General features: G+C 56.0%; 2 protein-coding genes across 7 annotated transcripts in view; one reads left to right on the top strand and one right to left on the bottom strand.

Moving 5' to 3' along the window:
• Positions 1 to 13,781, top strand: part of SZT2 (SZT2 subunit of KICSTOR complex) — a 66,199-nt gene extending 52,418 nt beyond the window's left edge. For 3 of the 6 annotated variants that reach the window (XM_076340399.1, XM_076340400.1, XM_076340398.1), the window contains exons 59-73: positions 135 to 405; positions 634 to 713; positions 1,062 to 1,187; positions 2,953 to 3,158; positions 3,281 to 3,374; positions 4,741 to 4,821; positions 5,235 to 5,309; positions 6,391 to 6,456; positions 7,601 to 7,814; positions 8,104 to 8,287; positions 8,576 to 8,698; positions 8,969 to 9,470; positions 9,792 to 9,908; positions 10,316 to 10,384; positions 12,997 to 13,781. In XM_076340399.1, coding sequence (XP_076196514.1) covers positions 135 to 405; positions 634 to 713; positions 1,062 to 1,187; positions 2,953 to 3,158; positions 3,281 to 3,374; positions 4,741 to 4,821; positions 5,235 to 5,309; positions 6,391 to 6,456; positions 7,601 to 7,814; positions 8,104 to 8,287; positions 8,576 to 8,698; positions 8,969 to 9,470; positions 9,792 to 9,908; positions 10,316 to 10,384; positions 12,997 to 13,140 — 2,352 coding nt within the window. In that variant the 3' untranslated portion in view covers positions 13,141 to 13,781. The remainder of the gene's footprint in view (positions 1 to 134; positions 406 to 633; positions 714 to 1,061; positions 1,188 to 2,952; positions 3,159 to 3,280; positions 3,375 to 4,740; positions 4,822 to 5,234; positions 5,310 to 6,390; positions 6,457 to 7,600; positions 7,815 to 8,103; positions 8,288 to 8,575; positions 8,699 to 8,968; positions 9,471 to 9,791; positions 9,909 to 10,315; positions 10,385 to 12,996) is intronic. The other 3 variants (XM_076340404.1, XM_076340401.1, XM_076340402.1) reach the window with 2 other exon arrangements.
• Positions 13,782 to 14,391: 610 nt separating this feature from the next.
• HYI (hydroxypyruvate isomerase (putative)) lies at positions 14,392 to 17,497 on the bottom strand. Its single transcript, XM_076340405.1, has 8 exons — positions 17,302 to 17,497; positions 17,110 to 17,221; positions 15,796 to 15,910; positions 15,571 to 15,649; positions 15,333 to 15,382; positions 15,069 to 15,138; positions 14,726 to 14,860; positions 14,392 to 14,518 (listed from the first exon to the last, which is right to left on the bottom strand). Exons 1-8 carry the CDS (start codon positions 17,495 to 17,497, stop codon positions 14,430 to 14,432), a joined length of 846 nt encoding a protein of 281 aa, XP_076196520.1. The 3' UTR covers positions 14,392 to 14,429.
• Positions 17,498 to 19,041: the final 1,544 nt, after the last annotated feature.

Here is a 19,041-nt window from a genome sequence, read left to right as displayed (position 1 = left end):
TCCTCAGGACTGGTGATGGAGAAGGCCAACAGATATGTCTGCAGATGACCAAAATTGGGTTTACTCTGTTCTTGTGGGTCTTTTCTCTAAGGCTGGCAGTAAGGAGGCTTTCATGGCTGTGTCTGCTTGCTTAGGAGCCAAATCCTTTCCTGAACTCCACTTTGGAGGTGGATGCGCTGATCCGGAGCTCCAGCCCCCCACCTAGCAAGGAACAAGGCCGGCTGAGCAGCTCTGCCCGAAGCCTACCGTCTCTGCATTTCCATCCTGATGTGGTGCCCTTTGACGAAGCTCTGCGGGATGTTACCACCATCAAGCGCATACCCCATGGGCCTGAGTTGGGACCTTTTGACCCCGTGTCTCGGCATGGGGCCCAGTTCCTGGAAATCAAGAGCATGGAGAGGAAAGGTAAAGCAAGGGGCTTGATGTCACAGGAGCCTGCCTAATCATCTCGCTCCTGGAAAAGGAGCTCAGAAAGAGCAGAACAAGAGTTCTGGCGGAGGGGACAGTTTTCAGCTGCTCCTGCCAGGGTGCTGTGAGGGGATGGGTTATGGCCTGAGTAGGATGGGAGCGAAGGGGAGTGGCAATACTTGAGGTTGTGGCTTGATACTCTCATGGCTGCTTTCTTTCCTCCAGAACTGGAGAAGCAGATGAAGATTGAGAATCTCTTTGTTACCTGGCAGCAGAGATCAGCGCAGTCCAACATGCCTATCAGTGTGAGTGCAGCCCAGGTGGGCGGGCAGCAAGCTGGGCCTTCTTGCAGCACACTGGGAGCACCAGCTTGCCTATAGCAAAGGGGAGCATTGGAGCTCAGAGCAGGGTGTATGTTGGGGATGGTGTTTGGCAGTGGAGCAGTGTTCTCTGCTTGAACTTCTGGGGTTGCTGGGCTCTAGCACCAGACTTGGGAATGGGGCCTCGCTGCCCAGCACTGGAAAGGCTGTAAAGCAGGGGGTTCCCTCTAGAGTTTGATCCCCGTTTAAGCAGCAGTGCGGTGTTGCGGACAGCTTGTTCCCAGGCTTGACAAGGGATGTGTGCTGTAACCGTGTTCCTCTTGTGCTGTGCAGCTGGCAGACCTGGAGACCCTGAAGCAGTCCTCACGCCTGGTTCACTACTGTGCTACCCCCTTGCTCTTTGACCCAGCCTTCCGGCAGCAGATCCAAACTGACCAGCAGGGCAAGGTAGAGGGGAAGGTGAGTGTCAGCAAGTGCCAGTGGAGTTGGGCTCTGTGCACTGGGGCAAAGGATGGCTTTGCAATCTTTTCCCAAGACAGGGCTGCTCTGAGCTCGCCCCTGCATTACAGGATGAATTTGCACCCTGTAAGATGGAGACTGAGAAAATCTTTGGGTCCTCAAAACCTTTCTCCTGCAGCCACACCATCCCTGGGGAAGACTGACTTCTGTTTTCTACCCAGGGAACTCAGGGCTGAGTCTAGCAAAGCCATCGGAGAGTGCTGTGTGGTACTGATCTGTTGAGGAAGCAACACTTCACTTAATGCATTCAGCAGCCAGACCTGGTAAACCTTGCCTGGACCCAGCAAATAGCTAGAACAATTGAAAGCAAACCAGCTGAATCCTGAGCAGGTTGCAACCTGACAGACTCTAACCAGCGCAGATCCCGCACCGGCTGTTCACTGTCTGTATGTGTGTCAGAAGTGAAGAACAGACTGTTGTAATTTATCTAAATGTCAAAAGGATTCTGACAGGGACTTTAAACAGAGGTTGCTACAGAAATTGAGCATTCACAAGAGAAAGGAAAAGTATCATCACAGAATGAAAACTTCACTTTGTTTTTGGAACAGAGCAAAATGAAAATTGTTATTCAATTTGAAGAGCCTGGCAGCAGGGGTTTCAAGGTTGTGTATTGGGTTCTGTATCTCCAGATCATTTATCGCAGTACATATGAGATGCCAAGCTTTGTAATGCTGTGTGGCTGTTCAGATTGGTCAGAACAGAAAAAGACTGCAAGGAACTCGAGAAGGACCTGAGTAGCCTGTGAAATGAGAGGTATTGTGGGAGCTGGGACCTGGTTCCCAGTAAAACAGAGCACAATGTGGAGAGACATTTGAACTCCTCCTGTATTGTACACTAACTGCAGAGCCTGTACAGAGCAGACAGCTCAGTGGATTTCTTCAATTCGTGAACAGTTGCATACAAAAGGCAAACTGTTTAGAGTACATCAGAAAGGGGTGTTAATATTATGGGTAATATTCCAATACATTTCTAAAATACTAGTGTATTAATGTCTTCACCTGGACAGTAAGTGTGAGACCAAGCATCTTGTGGCAAAGGCACTGAACTAGAGAGACTCAGAGAAGGTCAGAGAGTAGCCAGAGAGGCCCCAGGTAAAGACACTGCTCCTGGGGTAGGTAAATGAAAGGGCAGATAGAAATATGTAAAAGAGCCACAGGCTTGAAGTAGAGAGATCAAGAAAAGAAACCTCAGTCTCTCACAGCACAAAGACAAGGAGTATTCAAGACACCAAAAGGAGAACTGAAAATGGTTTAAAAGGAAACACTGTTCCTATTCAGTGCTACTGAACTATTAGTAAATCCTGAGAAGTCAGCAGGATTCATAAGGGAATTGGACTCTTACATGTAGAGTAGGAGCTTCAGTAGAAGCTGAAGCTCTGTTGAGCCTTGCATGAAACAGTTGTGAGCCACTAAAACTTTGTGGAAGCCGTTTTGTGGGGGGAGATGTGAATTATCCCCTTCTGCCAGGGCACCTTTTCCTGCAGTCTATTAGGTCTGCTGTTAGGTCAGTCTATGGCTGGGTAAAACTTGGATCTTGTGTTTTGGCACATGCACTAGGACAGTGTTTGAGGAACTAGGTGTTAGTGCTCTCTGGCAGAGGGAGATCTGCCCTCCATTCAACCAGAGCAGCTGGTGGTGTCCCAGCGAGTGTCACCTGCTGGGGCCAGACACAGCAGGTCTCCTTAGGAAATTATTTTCTCTTCCAGAAGCGCCACCGCTCAAATGACTCTACAGCTTCAGGGAGGGACCGCAGCCACAGCTGTGACTCGGCAGAAGCGCTGCCCTGCAAGGTGAAGGAGGAGCCCTGGCTGCAGGAGATGTGCAATGCCTTCTTGCAGCAATACATCCAGTACCTGCAGAGCATGGGCTTCATTCTGGTCCAGGTGCGGCCACCCTCACCCACCACTCGCAGGTCAGTGACGTTCTGGGAACCCTGTTATTGGAGAAGGGCCAACACACTGAGCTATGCCCTGGTTTGACACAACAGGAGATGTTGGCTCCCTTGCTCAAGGCTCTCTCTGCTGTCATTTCCAGTAGCACAAGCCGGATCCGAGCTCTGGCAGCAATGGGTGTGGAGGGGAGAGGGTCCTTCTCCTACACGAAGCCAAAAGCAGAGGGGAGTCCAAAGGTGAGTGCATGTCTGTTAGAGGGGTGGAACTGGGATGGAAGTCAGGCTGTGGAGTGGGGCGGTTCTCGTGGTTGGCTTTTGAATCGGTTTCAGACAGAAAGGATGTGAGAGGGCAGAGAAAGTACCGAAGCCAGAAAAAGAGTCTGTCTAGACCAGCACCATCTTTGGGATGTTGGGTCAGATGAGACCTTCTTGCTCTCCTGCATGTCTTCCTGCAGCCCCTTCCTGGGACTGGGTGGAACCAGGGCAAATCTCAAAAGGATGGCAACAACTTGGAGGGGGCTCAGAAGAGGAACAGGGTGACCTGGGGCCAGGACAGCTGCCTTTGGGTGTGATTCTGGAGGTTTACCTGTCAGAGAAACCTCAGCACCTATGGTGAAGGGCAATTCTGGGGCAGAAAGATCTTTAGTTAAAGTGAGATGAATGCTGAAGTTGAAGAGATCAGAGAAGATAAACCCGGAATGGCTCTACTGCGAGAGCAGGCTGAGCAGGCTGAGGCTTTTCATTTCTAAAGAAATTGCAACTAGGGAGGCACAGGACAGAGCTCTACCAAATCGCAGCTAACCTGGAAAGGGATTGACTCCTTGCTGTCTTATTCGATACAACACCTAGACACCATCAAATGAAAGTATTGGGAGCCAGTTTCAAAGCAAAAGGGAGTGTTTCTTTGTGCAGCAGGTAACAGTGGTCTTTATCAAAAGGTTTTGTGAACACAAGAGCTTACAAGAGAGAATAGGTAAGTACCTGGAAGAGGAATCCATCTGAGTCGCTGGATAGGCAGAAACCATCTGTGGCTCATGAAATCATCCAGGGATGATGGGAGCACATAGCATTTGCTCACCTACCTTTGGCTGATGTTGGTACAGGATTGTGGGCAAGACAACACCTTGCAATTAAAATGAGAAGAGAGCAATCCACTGGAACAACTTAACAGGGGTCAAGTGAATTTGCTGGCAGCTAAGCTCTGAGTCCAAACTGGATGCCTCTGATAGCTGCTGTGTCAGGCAGATGTGATGGTCTGGAGAGTGCTCAGCAGGGAGAGGTGGGAGCGAGGTTTTGTGGGCAGCAGCACCCCTCAGCTCACAGTGTCCTTGAACTCTAGAGACAGCCTGTCCTGAGTAAGCAGGAGGCAAAGGGAGCAGTGTGCCTGGTGTGCTCTCTTGAAGGCTGTTTATTAGGTTTGTTAGAATTCTTTTCACAGTCAGCTCTGGCATGTCTGCTCTCCTCCCTCCAGTGAGGGTGCTCGGTTGATGACGCTCCTCGAATTCCATGTCTGCCACAGAGCCTTGTGGCAGCCTCACACTCTGGTGTGCGGGCTGCTCCCCTGTACCAGAGAGCCTCTCCAGCTTTGTCCTTCTCTTCCCAGAGCACAAGCCCTGCTGTTGCCACCTATCATCTACAGAGAGCTCTTCCAGGTGGCATTGTGCTGATGGAGTTGGCCTTCCAGGTAAGAAAGAACAGGAAACAAAGTACAGTCTCTGGGGGTTCGGGGACAGTCTTCAGAGGTGACAGTGTGAGTAATGAGGAGGAGTGCAGCAGGGACATGTGATTCATTCTTTCTTGTCCTGCCTCTTCCATGGTCCTGCAGGACTGTGGATCATCTAGGGATGGTTCTGCAGGGCTCAGAATAGTAAGAGTTGCTTGGAGGGGGGCTAATAAAAGATGCAAGGGCTCAGCACCAGGTAGGGTGCTCTGTGCTCAGCCATGTGTTGGCTGCGCCGGCTTGGTTCAGACAGGAGAGGAGACAAAACATGGAGCAAGAGTGTCTGGGACCCAGCCCAGAGAGTGAAGCATGGGGACTGTTGTCTTTCCCTGGAGATGCTCAAGGCCTATGCTTCACCCATGTGCTCTCTCCTCCAGGGCTATTACTTCTGTGTGAAGCAGTATGCACTGGAGTGCTCACGGATCCCCATGGGCCAGACTGTGAACTCCCAGGTAATGGCTTTGCAGGCACAGCCGGTGCTCCTCAGGGTTAGGGGCTGCTTCAGGAGAGGCAGCGATCTCTGGGACAGAGTGGGCATTTCAGGTGCAGCAAGTTCTGGAGAGCTCTGCTCCCTCCTCCTGGAAAAGCAGAACTGCACAGAGCCTTTTGCAGCCACGTGACCTCCACAGCCTGCTGCTTGAGTAGATCTGGAGTACAGTGAAAGGGGGTGGGAGGTTTGGCAAGAGGATGACTCTTGTCCTAGCTTGGGGAGCAAGATAGAGGAGGCTGGGGAGGAATAGGAGCAATTCTGGCAAAGATGACTGCTCCAGGGAAAGTCAGTGCATGGAAAGCCAGAAGCTCTCTGCTTCCCTTGGAACAAAAGGGAAGCGGAATGGGAACAGGGATCTGTGAACATGGATGGCTGCCCTTTGCCAGAGGAGATCACTTTCTGCACCATGAGCCCTGGTTCTTGATACCTCTGTGCTTTGCTCCACAGCACCATGGGGTTGCCTGCTCCCTTCTCTTTTGGTGTGTCAGGGTGTCTCCTGCCTGTCCCCAGGGCACTGGCGTGGCTGTCTAGAGGCTGGCCAGCCCCAGCCTGTCTGAGGCAGGAGGCGTGCATAATCATACTGTCCTTTCCAAGGTGGCTCTGTAGCAAGGCTGCATCTTATCTATATCAAGAGTGGCTCTCCTAAGCTTAGAGCCTGCCAGGGCCTTGCCTGAGGGTTTGCTGAGCCTTTCCTGGGAAGCCTGCATGTGCACAGGGCAGGGTTACCAGGCTGCAGCTGGCATTGCAGGGAACATCCAGGCTCTGTCTGCCTGACTTGAAAAAAGACTTTGCCTGGTTTTGCAGTGGGAGGGGTTGGTCCTGGGAGCAGCAGGCGAAAGGCGTGGGGCTTGCTGCAGGGGCCTGGACAGCCTTCCCACACGCTGGGACTAGCCCAGAATTCCCCCAGATGGGACAGTTGGGCTCCTCTGCCCCTTCTCTCCCCTTGTCCCACCCAGGGCCTGTGCAGGACAGGCTGGATGCAGGAACAGGGCTGGGCAGTGCCTTGTCCCTCTTCCCACTGGCTGTGCATCTCTCTCCATCAGGGCACTCTTACAGCCAGAGCTCGCAGCAAGAGCTGCATGGGACCCAGCTCCGTCTCTGAGTCTGCGGTACGTCCTCTCCTCCCACTGCCATGCTGGGCACGGCAGGACCTGCCAGTGCAGGGCTGAAGCTCCCACTGGCTGTGCTTCCACCCTTCCTGCCCCAGTGCCCGGCTGCGGAAGCTGCCTCTTGCCTCCTGTGCCAGTGCCTTCTGTAGCAGTACAGAGCTATAGGCTCCTCTCTGGGCTCATCCTGGCTGTGCGGGTTGCCCTCTGGCTCATGGCAGTAGCAATGCTGGTGGCGCAGAGAGTGAGGGCAGCCTGTTCTCATGCCAATGCCTCCTGCCTGCTGGTTTTCCCTGCTTGCCCCTTTTTAAACCAAGGGTGTGGGTCAACTGCACAAAAGTGTCAGAGAGCCCAAAGACATTAAAACCGTGGCTCCTGGCATGAGGGCAAGGCTGAGGCCTTCACCAATGCTGTCCCCTGGCACAGTAGCTGCAGTTGTGGTGGGGGTAGGGCCAGGGGTGTGTGTGTGCTGGTGCTGCCCCAGTGAAGGACTGGCACACTGGGCAGAGGTGATGGCCATGTGCCGGAGGGGCCCTCCCTTTGGGCACAGCTGTGACACACCAGCCACCACTGGATCTGGCTCCCAGCAGCCAGCCTGGGTCCCTGTTAGTGAGCACAGGGCATTAGCAGCTCTGCTGTTGCCCATCTCTGGGTCCAACCATTCCCCACATGCCCCTGTGCTGCCCCCTGCTCTCAGGGGACGTTCAGAGAGTCAATCTTTGCCTGTAGATCCATAATTTGCTGGGGCTCCAGCCCCAGCATGTCCTGTACCCACTCAGGGACTAGGCAGTGCAGAGCAGCGCTCAGCTGAAAGGAGGCTGTGTCCTCCTTCACAGCCACATGGCGTTCAGCTCAAGAGGGGGATAAACCTCATGCCAAAAGGGAGGCAGTGCTGATCAGTCTGTGCTGCTACTGGAGACCAGGAGTGGGGTCAAGTGTGGAAGGAGCCACCAAGCTGGATCCCTTGGGGCCAGGCCTGCGGGTCTGCTATTTGCACTGTGCACACAGCTTCTTGGCTGCATCCTGCTCTGGTGTTGAGGCAGGGGTGGTTGCACTGGCTCTGCCATGCCTTGCTGTCAGCAGGGCTTTGCAGGAGGGTGTGAGGTGCCTGGTAACATTCCTGCCTTGACTCCCTGTCCCTCCGCAGCTCTCTATGCTCTTCACGGAGGAGTGTGACAAGGTGCGGGACCTCATGCACGTGCATTCATTCAGCTACGACTTCCACTTGCGTATAGTCCACCAGTATCTGCTGGGTTCCCACATGACCCTCCGCCAGGGCTACCATCTCACCAGCTTCCTGGAGGATTTCATTGCACACCACCCTGACATCCCCAAATTTGGCCGCAACCACGTTTTCCAAGGTGTGTAGCTCAACATGTGATCAGCCTGGGGTTGATTGCCAGCCCATAACTTGGCAAAAGTTTTCCAAGTGCTTTACAAATAAACCTGACCTTTGGAGTATCCCGGGAGATGACAGGGAGAGGGTGACATGAGGGGCCCAGCTCCAGGGGAAATCCATGCTGCCCTGTTGTGGAAAGGAGGTGGGTTGCTCTAGAGCTCTGTCCCCCAGAGTAGTTTGTAGGACACTGCTCTGCCCAGGTAAGAGGCACTGAGTGTCTCCTGTGATAACAATGTGTCCTCTTCCACTAGGCATGCTGGCCCTGCCCACCAACATGATCACTGCGCACCAGCTGTACAACTACATCGCTGACCATGCCAACACCTACCACATGAAACCCCTACGCATGGCCCGGCCAGCCACAAGCAGTGACAACAAGAAGGGGACACCAGGCACAGAGCAGAACGAATATGCACTGGTCTCTATTTGGAACAGGTGAGTGCGTCTGCTGCAAGTTCCTGGAGCTGCCGGAGATTGCTGCGCACCCCCCAGTCCTGGGGACACTACCCCCAGGTGCCAGCAAAGCTGACTGTTCTGCATGGTGCCAGGCAGCAGTTCTGCCCAGTTTCTCTGAGATGGCCAACAGGGGTGCTGTGCATTTCCCCAGCACTTCTGAGGAGTCCTGCTGTGTCAAATTCCCCATGCCCAATAGTTCCGTTGTGACCAAGAGCTCTGGGGGAACAAAGTGAGGTCCCCTTCATACTGATGTGCTTTTGCTCCCAGCTCGGGCTCCTACAAGGACTCTGAAGGTCTGCGTCATCACGATGACTTCGATGTGTCCCTCCTGGTGTGTCACAGTGCAGCACCGTTTGAGGAGCAGAGCGAGGCAGAGAGACGCATGCTCCGGTGAGCACTGGGGGCCCAGAGACATGACACCAAAGCTTTCTGGCTAGGGAGGAGGGCTCTGGGAGGGACTGGCTCTGTCTGGGACATCACAGGCAGGTTTGGTGCTGTCTGGGGAGGATCCTCACAGGGAACTGGGCAGTGTGGTATCTGTCCTTGTCTGGGCAGAGAAGCACCCTTACTGGCAGGGACAGAGAGGCCCGTGATTTATTTGCAGACCAGCTGAGAAGGGAGCAGCCCTTCCCCAGGTCACAAGTGTCTCCTTGCTCTCAGCTTGCGTTTCTACGTCATCATGACTAGCCAGCGTGAGCTCTTTCCCCGGCTCACGGCTGATATGCGACGCTTCAAGAAGCTGCCACGCTTGCAGCGGGAAGTGCTGGAGCCTGTGGTGGGCCGGGCAGCATGGGAGGCAGCGGAGCCGGAGACGAGCCTGGGGCGGCAGCAGTCAGCAGAGCAGGAGCTGTGGCAGGATGTGGAGGACAGCAGCGAGTTCTATGCTGGGGGCACGCAAGTCAAACTGGGGCCTGGGCTCTTCTACACCTCGCCGCTCTTCCCCTTGCTGGCCTCCGAGGTGGCCTCAGCCCAGAAGCAGCTCAGCAGCATGGTGCAGCTGGCCAAATGCCACTGCCGCAGGGACAACCTCTGGAAGCGCCTCTTCCTCCTGGAGCCTCTGGCTTCTGACAAGCTGAAGCTGGGCAAGCTCTCACTGGTGGAGCTGGAGGAGCTGCTCGACGCCGTGCATGGGAAATCCATTGCTGATGTTGACCCCCAGCTGGTGAGCAGCAGGGATGGAGTCATGGTGCACAGCAGCCGCTGTTCTGCTGTGGGGAGGGAGTGGGGCACTGGGTGGAGGGCCTGCAGGGCACATCTCTTCTTGCTGGGTGGGAAGATAGAGGCAGGAACATAGCTCCTAGCTGGCAGGGGAAGGGGAAGGCTGCATGGACCCATCTATGGAGAGTGGATAGCTCTGGGTCAGCATTCCTCAGTGGGCTGCAATGGATGCATCTGATTTGGGGTCTGAAGGCTGCTGTAGCATTATGGCTGCTGGTGCCATGGCTAGAAGGAGGCTGAAATCAGCCCTTCTCCATGCCCGCAGGGATGCTTCCTCACCATGACAGTCTCCTGGTACCAGAGCCTCATCAAAGTGCTGTTGAGCCGCTTTCCCCAGAGCTGTCGGCACTTCCACAATGCTGAAACTGGCACCCAGTATCTGGTAAGTCCCAGCCCGTCACCCACCTGCAGCCTCTCTCCCCTGTCCAGGGCCCCTGCCTGCTGTGCCTTCTCACAGTGCGAGCCTGGCGTGTGCTGTCAGGACAATGTGGGCACTGTCATGATGTTGCTCTCCACTCTGCAGCATGAGGTGTGTGCTCCTGTGGTACAGCAATGTTTGTTTGTCTGCCCCCAAGGCAGGCAGGACGCTCTTCACACCCACAGCCTCATGCCACGTATAGCCCTGTGGTTTGGCAGTGTCACCTGTGAGCCAGGCAGACCTCCACCTTCACGGCTCTATCATGCCACTCGTCCTGCACGTCAGCACGTCCTTGAGTGGGTGTTGTTCGTACTCCTGTCCTGGGGTTTGTGCTGTCTCCTTTGCAATGTGTGCTGTGGCTCTCTTGACAGGTTGTGCTCAACCAGAAGTTCACGGATTGCTTCGTTCTTGTGTTTCTTGATTCCCATTCAGGAAAGACGGTAAGAACTTGGGAACGTAAGAGCAGCTATATTGGCTCAAGCTGGGAGTCTGTCTAGATTGATCCAGCAGTTGCCAAGGGCAGGTGCCCATGGGGAGAGTAAGAGCAAGTCAAGAAGCTTGTTAACACCTTTCCCAATTACTGTCCCAACATCTGACAAACTGTGGCCCGGGCCTGTCCTGAGCTATAGGTGGCCTTTGCATTTATTTAACAGCTCTCCGCAGCTTTATTTCCTTTGGTTAATTTGTGGCATCAGTGATTTCCCCTGACTTGCTGCTCCATGATACAATTACAATCTAGGTGAACAGCTACCTTCCTTGGCTTGTTTTTGAACCTCCTGCTTTTTTCATGTGATGCCCCTTTGTTCTTGTATTGGAAAATGGTGAGCAGTTGATCCCCTTTTCCTTCACAGGGTTGCTTTTGGATCATGCTCTCAGCTGTCTCTCTGTCCAGGCTAAAGAGTCCTTCTGTATTCAGTCCAAAGCCAGAGCACACTGGGTCTGGCTGGGAGGGGTCACCAGTGCTGCAGGCTGCTCCTACCTGGGCAGAAAGGAAGGGGACCTGCACTGTGAGGGTCCCAGCAAACCTGCACGGGCCTTGGCCTTCATTGGACTTGAGGGCAAAAATACTCTGCTTTCAGCTGTGCTCCCAGGCAGGGTGCAGGATGGGTCACAGGGAATGCAGGTCCATGTGAGAGCGGGGCATCTACAAGACACTTCAGTCTACAGTGAGGCTTTTGCAGAGACTGCAGCATATCTGATCCCTTTGTAAAATACATAAATAATAAATTATAATAAATCACAATCCATCTTAAAAGCAGGTAGAGGAGACAGAAGAGGTGGTGCCTGCTGGAAGGCTGCTCAGTGCCTCCTGCCACCTGAAGGTGAAGAGCCCTTCCCATTTTGTGCTGGAGCTTTTGTCGTGGCCAGTTCTATCCTCTTCATGCCAGTGGTAGCTCAGAGCTGAAACCGCTCTTCACTGTGCGGGTACCCGCTTCCTCCCCGGTCCCCTAGGTTCACCTCCACATCTGAAGGTGGAATTTTTGCTAACTCCATGTTGCTGTGTTAAGCAAGCCAAGCTCTTAAGCCTGCCTTCCCTTCTCCAGTGGCTTCATTGTCATTCAGAGCCCTTCAGAGCTCTTCAGGGCTCAGGTCAGCCTTTGTAAATACAGGTGTCCAGAACTGCACCCAGTATTCCTGAGGAATCTCAGCAGAGCCTTCTGCGATTGCACTAAGGCTTTTCTGTCCCTGCCCGCTCCTTTTGGTACAGCCTAGGGTGGTATTTGCCTTTTCATGGTCATGTCTCACTGGTCATAGTGTCATCTTGTGGTCATTGATATGATACACCCAGACTCTCCATCACCTCTCCCAATGAATCCCATCTTCTAACAGAAATCCTTCATGTTCCTCACCTTGTATTTCACGCTTAACATTCATCCCATTCCTGTGGCCTCTCAAAAGTCTCTAGGGCTTTTTTTGCATTATCCCAATCCTCTTTTGTATTAGTGCCTCAAATTTTATCAGCATGCTCTTCATCTTTGTGCCAGACTCATTAAAGTAATAGGCAACGTGAGTCCCAAAACCTCTCCTGGAGGAATTCCATTTGCAACCTCTCTCCAGCCTGCTACTTCCCCTTTCAGCACTACCATCTTCACCTTACAATTTTTGTGTTAATTCCTATCTTTTCAGCTTACCTAAATTTCCCATGTGGCACTACATCAAATCCTTCCTGAAGCTCAGATAAGATATACCATGATTCCTTTGTCTAGAAATATTACCTTATCGAAGAGAACTCTAGCATTAGCACATCATTTTGGTAACACTGAGCTGCATTTTCCTCATGGTTCTTTCTCTCCAAGCCTGCTCTAAAGCCTTGCACGCTGCCGAGTTATGCTCACAAATCACTTTCTCTTCCCTCTTAAATGATGGTGGTGCATTTGCTGTTTTGCAGTTACACAGCTGTTCTCATGGCTTTATGAGTTTGTTAGGGGACCCTGGCTACTAGATGTGCTGCGTTTCAGCTCTGGAGAACATCCAGTCCCCGTGTCTTGCCTCCATGATGTTGATCTCAGTGCACTGAGTTGCTCACGTTTTTCTTCTGCTTCAGCTCCTGCAACCTTCTCTTCTGAACCCTGTTCTCTGCCCCCCTCTGCCCTTGCCCTGCCTTGTCAGTACAGTCACTAATGAGGATGGAGCAGCCAGCATTTATTTTTAGGATTGCAGTTATTACGTTTAATCTCCTCCCCTTCCCCATTTGTTGCACTCCTACTCTTTGCCTTAGAAGAAGAAATTTCCCTCTAATTTCCCTGGAAGCCCCTATTACTGTGGAAGCAGTAGGATCCCTTCCTCTCCTGAGGCTGCTGCTGGGGTTGGTATAACTGCAGATGCATGGGGGCTGGGACAGAGGGAGTGGGCAAGTCCTTGCACCTAATTTCCACCAGGAAAATTGGGAGGAGGCTCAAACATGCTTTGTCACAGGAGGAGGCACTAGCTTAGTGTTGTTGGCATTTTGGGTCTTCTCCCAGTATCTGCCTGACACGGCCAAGCAAGTGCCCACGCAGCTGGGCTAGGGACTGCACAGTGCTTGTCCTGACCCGCTCTTCCTTCTCAGCAGAGCCTCACCGTGGTTTTCCGGGAGCCGTTCCCAGTGCAGCCCCAGAACAGCGAGAGCCCTCTGCCACAGCTTGTGTCCACATACCACCACCTGGAGTCTGTTATCAACACTGCCTGCTTCAACCTCTGGACAGGCCTGCTCTAGCACTGGCACCTACATCCTGGAGCGATACACGTACCAGACCTCTCGGCACGGCTGTGCCGTGGGTGATGATGGGGAAGAACAGGCCTCGGGGAGGGACCTGTGCTCCGGCACTGCAGGCAGCGCTGCTAGCGGCACGCATGGCTACTGAACTGAGGAGCCTGGGGATGTGGGAGGGCAGCCTGCCTCCTGCTCTTGGGCTTCAGCCCCAGCTGTGCCTCCATCATTCGCTGGCTGGCTGGTGTGGCCCTCAGTGCGCTGTTTTCGGTGGGTTTGATACTGCATGACCTTGAACCGAACCGCAAGGGCAGGAGCTTGGCTGCTGTGGCTTGTCTGGAGCAGAGCGGCTCTCAGGGACACGGCTTTGGCATCTGCAGGTGAGTTCTGCCTGCCGGGAAGGCATGGAGGAGCTCACACAGCATGTCTTCTGCACAGGGCAGCACTGCACAGTGCTCTGGCTTTAGGTGGAAAGATGACTGGACTTCAGGGCTCTGGGCAGTGAGGCGGCCTACTTCTGGCCCTTTGCTTTCATGAGGAGAGCACCAAATGGGACAGGAAGGGTGAACTGGACCAGGGGAAGGTTTTATGGAGATGTACATTAAAGCCATTGATATATCTGTGAAATAAACTGAACCAGATCCCCACTCACGTGCCATAAGCTAGGATGTGGAAAGCCTTCCGTAGGGGATGCAGAGACAACTCTGGCTGCGGGGCTGGCTGGGTTTGCACTGGCGTCTCATACTTGCTCTGGAGCAGGAGCAGCAGGGCAGTCAGCCCCACATGTCTGTGGGCAGGCAGCCCCCAGCCTGTTACCTTGGTTCAGGCAGCCTGCGAGGGGACTGCTTGCTTCACTGTCCCCACCTGCTGCAGGGTCAGTGCTGGGCACTGGCAGCAGCCTCGAGAACTGCAGGACTTGGAAGCCCAGAGCCCTCATCCCACAACTCCATGCACCAGCTGGAGCTGGACTGGGAAAACCCACGCCCTTCCCAAGGAGTGAATGTTCCCCTCAGCAGGGGGGACTGGAAACCTCTCCCTCGACACCCCTGCAGTCTGGAGGTGAAGGTGCTCCTATGTACCTCAAGTCACCTACAGTGGTGCCCAAGCCATCCCCAAATACGACATGCTGCAGATGGTGCTTGAGTAGATGAGGGTCCAACTGCTTGGGCTGGCCCAGCAGGGCCTGGGGAAGGGCAATGGGACATCGATGCTCCTAACTTTGCCCCAAGTCATAGAGAAGACAGACATGCTCCTCTGTTAAGCCATTGTTTTGACTTTTATTCCAGTGTTCTGTTTTACTTTGCTGCCTTGCTGGTCCCACCATGCTGCAGGCCTCGGCTCTCCCAGTACGAGCGCAGCCAGCCCAGACCTTCCAGAGTGTCTCCTGCAGTGACAGACAAGGTCTCCTGCTGGCACCCCCAGGCAAGCTGGAGCAGCTGCTGCTTTGGGCAGGGCTCTCATCCCCAGGTAGGGACGCCGATGCCCGCTGCCTGCCACACCCCAGGACATGCCTGCCTTTGCACAGTCCCCAGCCAACTGGTCCATGCTGGGACCTGCCAGTGGGGCTTGGACCACCCCCAGGCCCACTCACCTTTCGGAGCATACTCACACCCCACATAGCCAGTGTAGCCAAGGGACTCCAGGAGCTCGAAGATGTAGGGGAAGTTCAACTCCCCAGGGCTGTCAGGCTCGTGCCGCCCTGGCACCTGTGCAATCTGGATATGACCTAGGGAGGAAATGGGAGATGCTCTGCTCAAGGCAGCTCTGCCCAAGGCAGCCCTGCCTGCAGCCTTCTCTAGGCATGGGACAAGGTGACCCAAGAGCAGACCCTTGCCCCCAGACAGCCACAGCAGAGAGTGGGGCAGTAGGGCCCCATCTCAAAGCCACTCCTGCCCCGTGGCCACAGAGGAGCTGGTTTGGGTGCAGGTTGTTACCGATAAGTGGGAAGTATGTCTCCAGGTTGTGTGACAAATTCCCATCCATGATCTGGCAGTGGAAGAGGTCCTGTGGGAGAGAGAGGAGACGGGTGGTGCAGCTGTTCAGCAGTGAGCGGTCGAGGACGGCTGTGCTACAGTCCCTGTCCCTCCCCACGTCCCCAGGAGGGGATAACAAGCCCACAGCCCCTGGGACTCCCCTGTGGGCCTGTGCAAGGTTCCCTGGTGGAGGGTGGACCCTGGAGATCTTCAATGCTGACTCACCAGCTGCAGCTTCAGGTTGGGCCGTCCCACCTTCTCCAGGATGGCAGCAGCTAAGGGTGCAAGAAATGAGAGACCATCACCCCCAGGCTGGAAGCTTCATGGTGATGCCCCGAGACTCCCGTTCATCAGCTGTGCTCCCTCAGCATCTCCCTGCAGGTGAGGCAACCTCCTGCCTTTCAGACTTTGGGGATCCTTCTCCTCCCTTGAAGGAGACTTTGGGGAGCGATGTCTGCCTTACCTTGGTGCGGGGTGTTCAGAAAGTAGCGAGGGTCAGTGATGCGGTTGTTGATAGGCTCCACCAGTCCAATCATGTCTTCCTGTAACACAGTAATGTCACCCTACGGAGCACCCCATCACCTCTGCAGCAGGAAGCACTCCCTCCCCGTGCCAGGCCGCTGGGGGATTCTCCATCCTTGGTACCCTAAGAGCTGCACCCACGGAGCAGGAGCCGTTCTCCACTTACCTGGGCCAGGAGGTCAGCAGCGTATCTGAGATTCTCAATGAAGGTGGTTTCCATCTCACCTGCCACTGCTGCCCGGTCTGCACCCATGGGAACCCGCCCAGCCATCAGGTGGATCCTGCAGACACAGAGAGATCAGCCACAGGCAGCAGCTCCAGTCTCCAAGCAACTGGTCGGATCTAATACACCTTCCTCTGCCAATGGAAAATGGGGCCAGGTTGGGGGAGCAGACACAGATGGGGGTTAAGCGGAGCCACCTCCTCTGCAGGAGGCATAACAGGCACCAGCGAGCTGCAGGGACACAAACCTGCACCATCCCACCTCAGTACGCAGAGGGACATCCTTGAACCTTTTGCCTGACAAATCACAGACCTTGATTCTTCCCTCTTTTGCCAGCTGCCTCCAGCTCTTCCACCCCAAGGCTGGAGCTTTCTTGGGGTCTCACTCCTGGGGCTGCTCCAAGGCCAGCAGGATGGGCAGCAGGCATGCTGCCTCTGCCAGGGGCAGGTCGGATGCCTTGTCTCACCACTTGCTGGATTAGAGCAGGGAGGGGACGGTGGCCAGTGCTGGGCTATGCCAGCCTGTGTGCAGAGCTCAGTGGCGGGGCAAGAGGAAGGCTCTTCAGCGGCTGTTTGGGGAAGGTGTACAGTGGAAACAAAAACCTTTTCAATCTACCCCTTACCAGAGTGCAGATGGGTGTGGGCAACCCCCGACCTGCCTGGCCCATGCCCACCGCAGGGCTTTGGACTGCGTTTCTAAGGGAAAGAATGATGCAGAGTAAATGGAATAAAAGGGCCACGCTGGTTTTCTGAAGGGGGTTGTGCCAGGCTAATTGCATCTCTTACAGTGTCTCTGCTGTGCTGTGATCAGTGTGGCCTTCAATAAAGCAACTGTTCTGGTGTCCCAGGGGAAATGACTGGTATAATTGGGGAGGGAAAAGGGAGGATTATCACGGGGACTGTTGTGCGGAGGTGCAGACAAGAGCCAGCACAGGGAACAGCAGGGTTGGATGAGAGTGCCTGCCAGCTTTGGGGCTGCTCCCAGCAAGCACATTAAGGCCGTGGGCCCTCATGCAGGGGTCTGCAACGAACTGGCTCCCACCGGATGGAGCCGAGCAGGGAGACGCTGCCCGGGAGAGGCTCCGTGACCCAGCGGGATGGAGGGACAGCGGTGCAAAGGACGAACCCCGCTCGGTAGAAGAGCTGGAGCAGGAGGGCTGCGGAGGGGTGCTTTGGTGCCGCCGGGGCCGGGAACCCGCTGCCGCGGGGTCGGGGGGAGCCAAGGGGCCGGAGGAGCGGGGCCCTGCCTCGGACCTACCTGGGGCAGCCCACCGCCTTGGCGTACTGCACTGCCGCGGCCAGGCCCTGGCGGAAGGCAGCCTGGCGCCCGGGCACGGCCGTCAGCCCCATCTCGCCCGCCTCCTGGTCCCCTAGGAGAGAGCGGCGGGGTCAGCGGCACCGGGGCACCCCCGCGCCCCCCACCCACGCGGCCCGGGGGGCGCGGCGGTACCGGGAGGGGTGTTGAGGAGGACGATCCGCACCCCCGCCCGCTCCGCCGCGGCCCGCAGCGCCTGGGCCGGGCAGCCCGCCGGCCAGGCCGCCTCCGCCGCCCCGAACCCGGCGGCCGCCGCCGCCTCCAGCCGCGCCGGCAGCGCCGGGAGCACCGGGAACAGCCACGAGAGGTTGGCGGAGAAGCGCAGCGACATGGCGGGCGGCGGGGCGGGGGCAGGCGGCGGGGGCGGGGCCAGAGACAGTAGGGGCGGGGCCGTGCGGGGTAAGGGCGGGGCCGGGGAGGCGCGGGCCGCACGGGCGCTGCATCCTGCGTGGGCGGCTGCGGGCAGCGGCGATCCACCCGTGGGGCTGCTGGGAGCGGCCCCCGGGTGTGAGCGAGCCCCCATCAGCTGGGGCGTGCTGGAGCGCAGCCTCTCCCCGGCAGCTCACGGCTCCGACGCCCGTAGCACTCAGCCCTGTGAGTGTGCCGCAGGGTGATGGCTCCGGCGCACGCCCGCAGCCATGCCGGTGCGTGGGGCCACGGGGCCCGTGTGGGTCAGCAGCCCCACGCCGCACCCCAGCAGGCAGAGCCGGCCCCATGCTGCCAGTGACACAGGTGGGGTTGCTGTCTTCATCACAGGGGCTGTGGGACGGGAGTGTGCTGGGGGCGGCCGTCGCACCGCGTGGCTGGCGTCCTCCCTGGGAAAGCTGTTTTTGCCAGGTGTTGGCCTGACGTACACAAAGCGCTGTGTTAATTGGTTTCCTGGGGAGCTTGTCTCTAACAGTGTCTCATTATACAAGAAACGCTTTCTCTTTTGTCCCACACTCTGCATATTTTACCATAAAATGTTCATCTCCACTTCTGCAGAGCTGTGGCTCCAGCGTGCGAGAGTCTGACCTCTGCAGTGCCTGTGACCAGACCCGCGTCCCCGGTCCCTTTCCCCTGTGGTCTCTGTACCTCCAGGCACAGCTCGCAGGCTGCACGGGTGGGGTGTGTGTCCTGTCCCAGCCCATGGCTGCCCACGGGCTGTGCCGTGTCTGGCAGAGGTGGCACTGTGAGCCGTGGACATTGCAGCCCCTTGCGCTGAGCCTGTTTCTGGGGGGCTTTCACCTTCCTGCCCGCGTCTGGGGAGCCCTGCATGCTTCGGCTCCTCTGTGACCATGGCAGAAGCCCTCCACAGCCCCCAGCCCCGTGGCCCGCTGCAAGCCCCAGCAATTCACAGCAGTTTGGGAGAGCCCAGCAGCAGCGCTGCCTCGGTGGAGGCCAGCCACAGAGAGAGGTTTTCGGTGGGAGATCAGAGCGGCGCCAGCAAAGGGGAAAGCAGTGGCGAAGCTACCCATTAAAGAGTTTCAACTCAATTAAGGTATTGATTAATCAATTAGAAGAAGCTTGACTCAACTTCTCAGTAATAGTCCAAACTGTCCCCAGTGATGGAGAGCTGTGCAGGGGGTGGCACCCGTGTCCCCAACACACGCGTCCCCAGCGCACATGTCCGCAGCCCACATCCCAGTGCATGTCCCCAGCACATGGACTGCTCCCTGCCCACAGCCGCCGTGCTAGGGAAGTGCTGCGCCTTCCACGCATCCTTCTGCAGCCTTGCTCCGCGGTGCACTGGGGTTGTTCTTCCTCTTCAATCAAATCCAGGAGGTGCCTGAGTGTGCTGGGCTCAGTACCAGCGGGATGGTGAGTGGCAGAGCTGCATGGGCACGGCGAACCCCAGAACGAGGGGTGGCACCTGCCTGGCCCAGGGGGTGCAGC

This window comes from Aptenodytes patagonicus, chromosome 5 (assembly GCF_965638725.1).
Source record: "Aptenodytes patagonicus chromosome 5, bAptPat1.pri.cur, whole genome shotgun sequence".
Lineage (NCBI taxonomy): Eukaryota > Metazoa > Chordata > Aves > Sphenisciformes > Spheniscidae > Aptenodytes > Aptenodytes patagonicus.
The sequence above is the reverse complement of the archived record's forward strand: the minus strand, read 5'-3'. Positions and strand labels throughout refer to the sequence as shown.

Excerpts from the sequence above, each read along its gene's own strand:
- HYI (XM_076340405.1), bottom strand. The coding sequence starts at position 17,497 with ATGTCGCTGCGCTTCTCCGCCAACCTCTCGTGGCTGTTCCCGGTGCTC. Across the intron at positions 15,650-15,795 it reads CTGCTGACCTCCTGGCCCAG|GAAGACATGATTGGACTGGT; the intron begins GTAAGTGGAGAA and ends ACTGTGTTACAG. Across the intron at positions 14,519-14,725 it reads GTGTGAGTATGCTCCGAAAG|GAGACACTCTGGAAGGTCTG; the intron begins GTGAGTGGGCCT and ends CTGTCACTGCAG.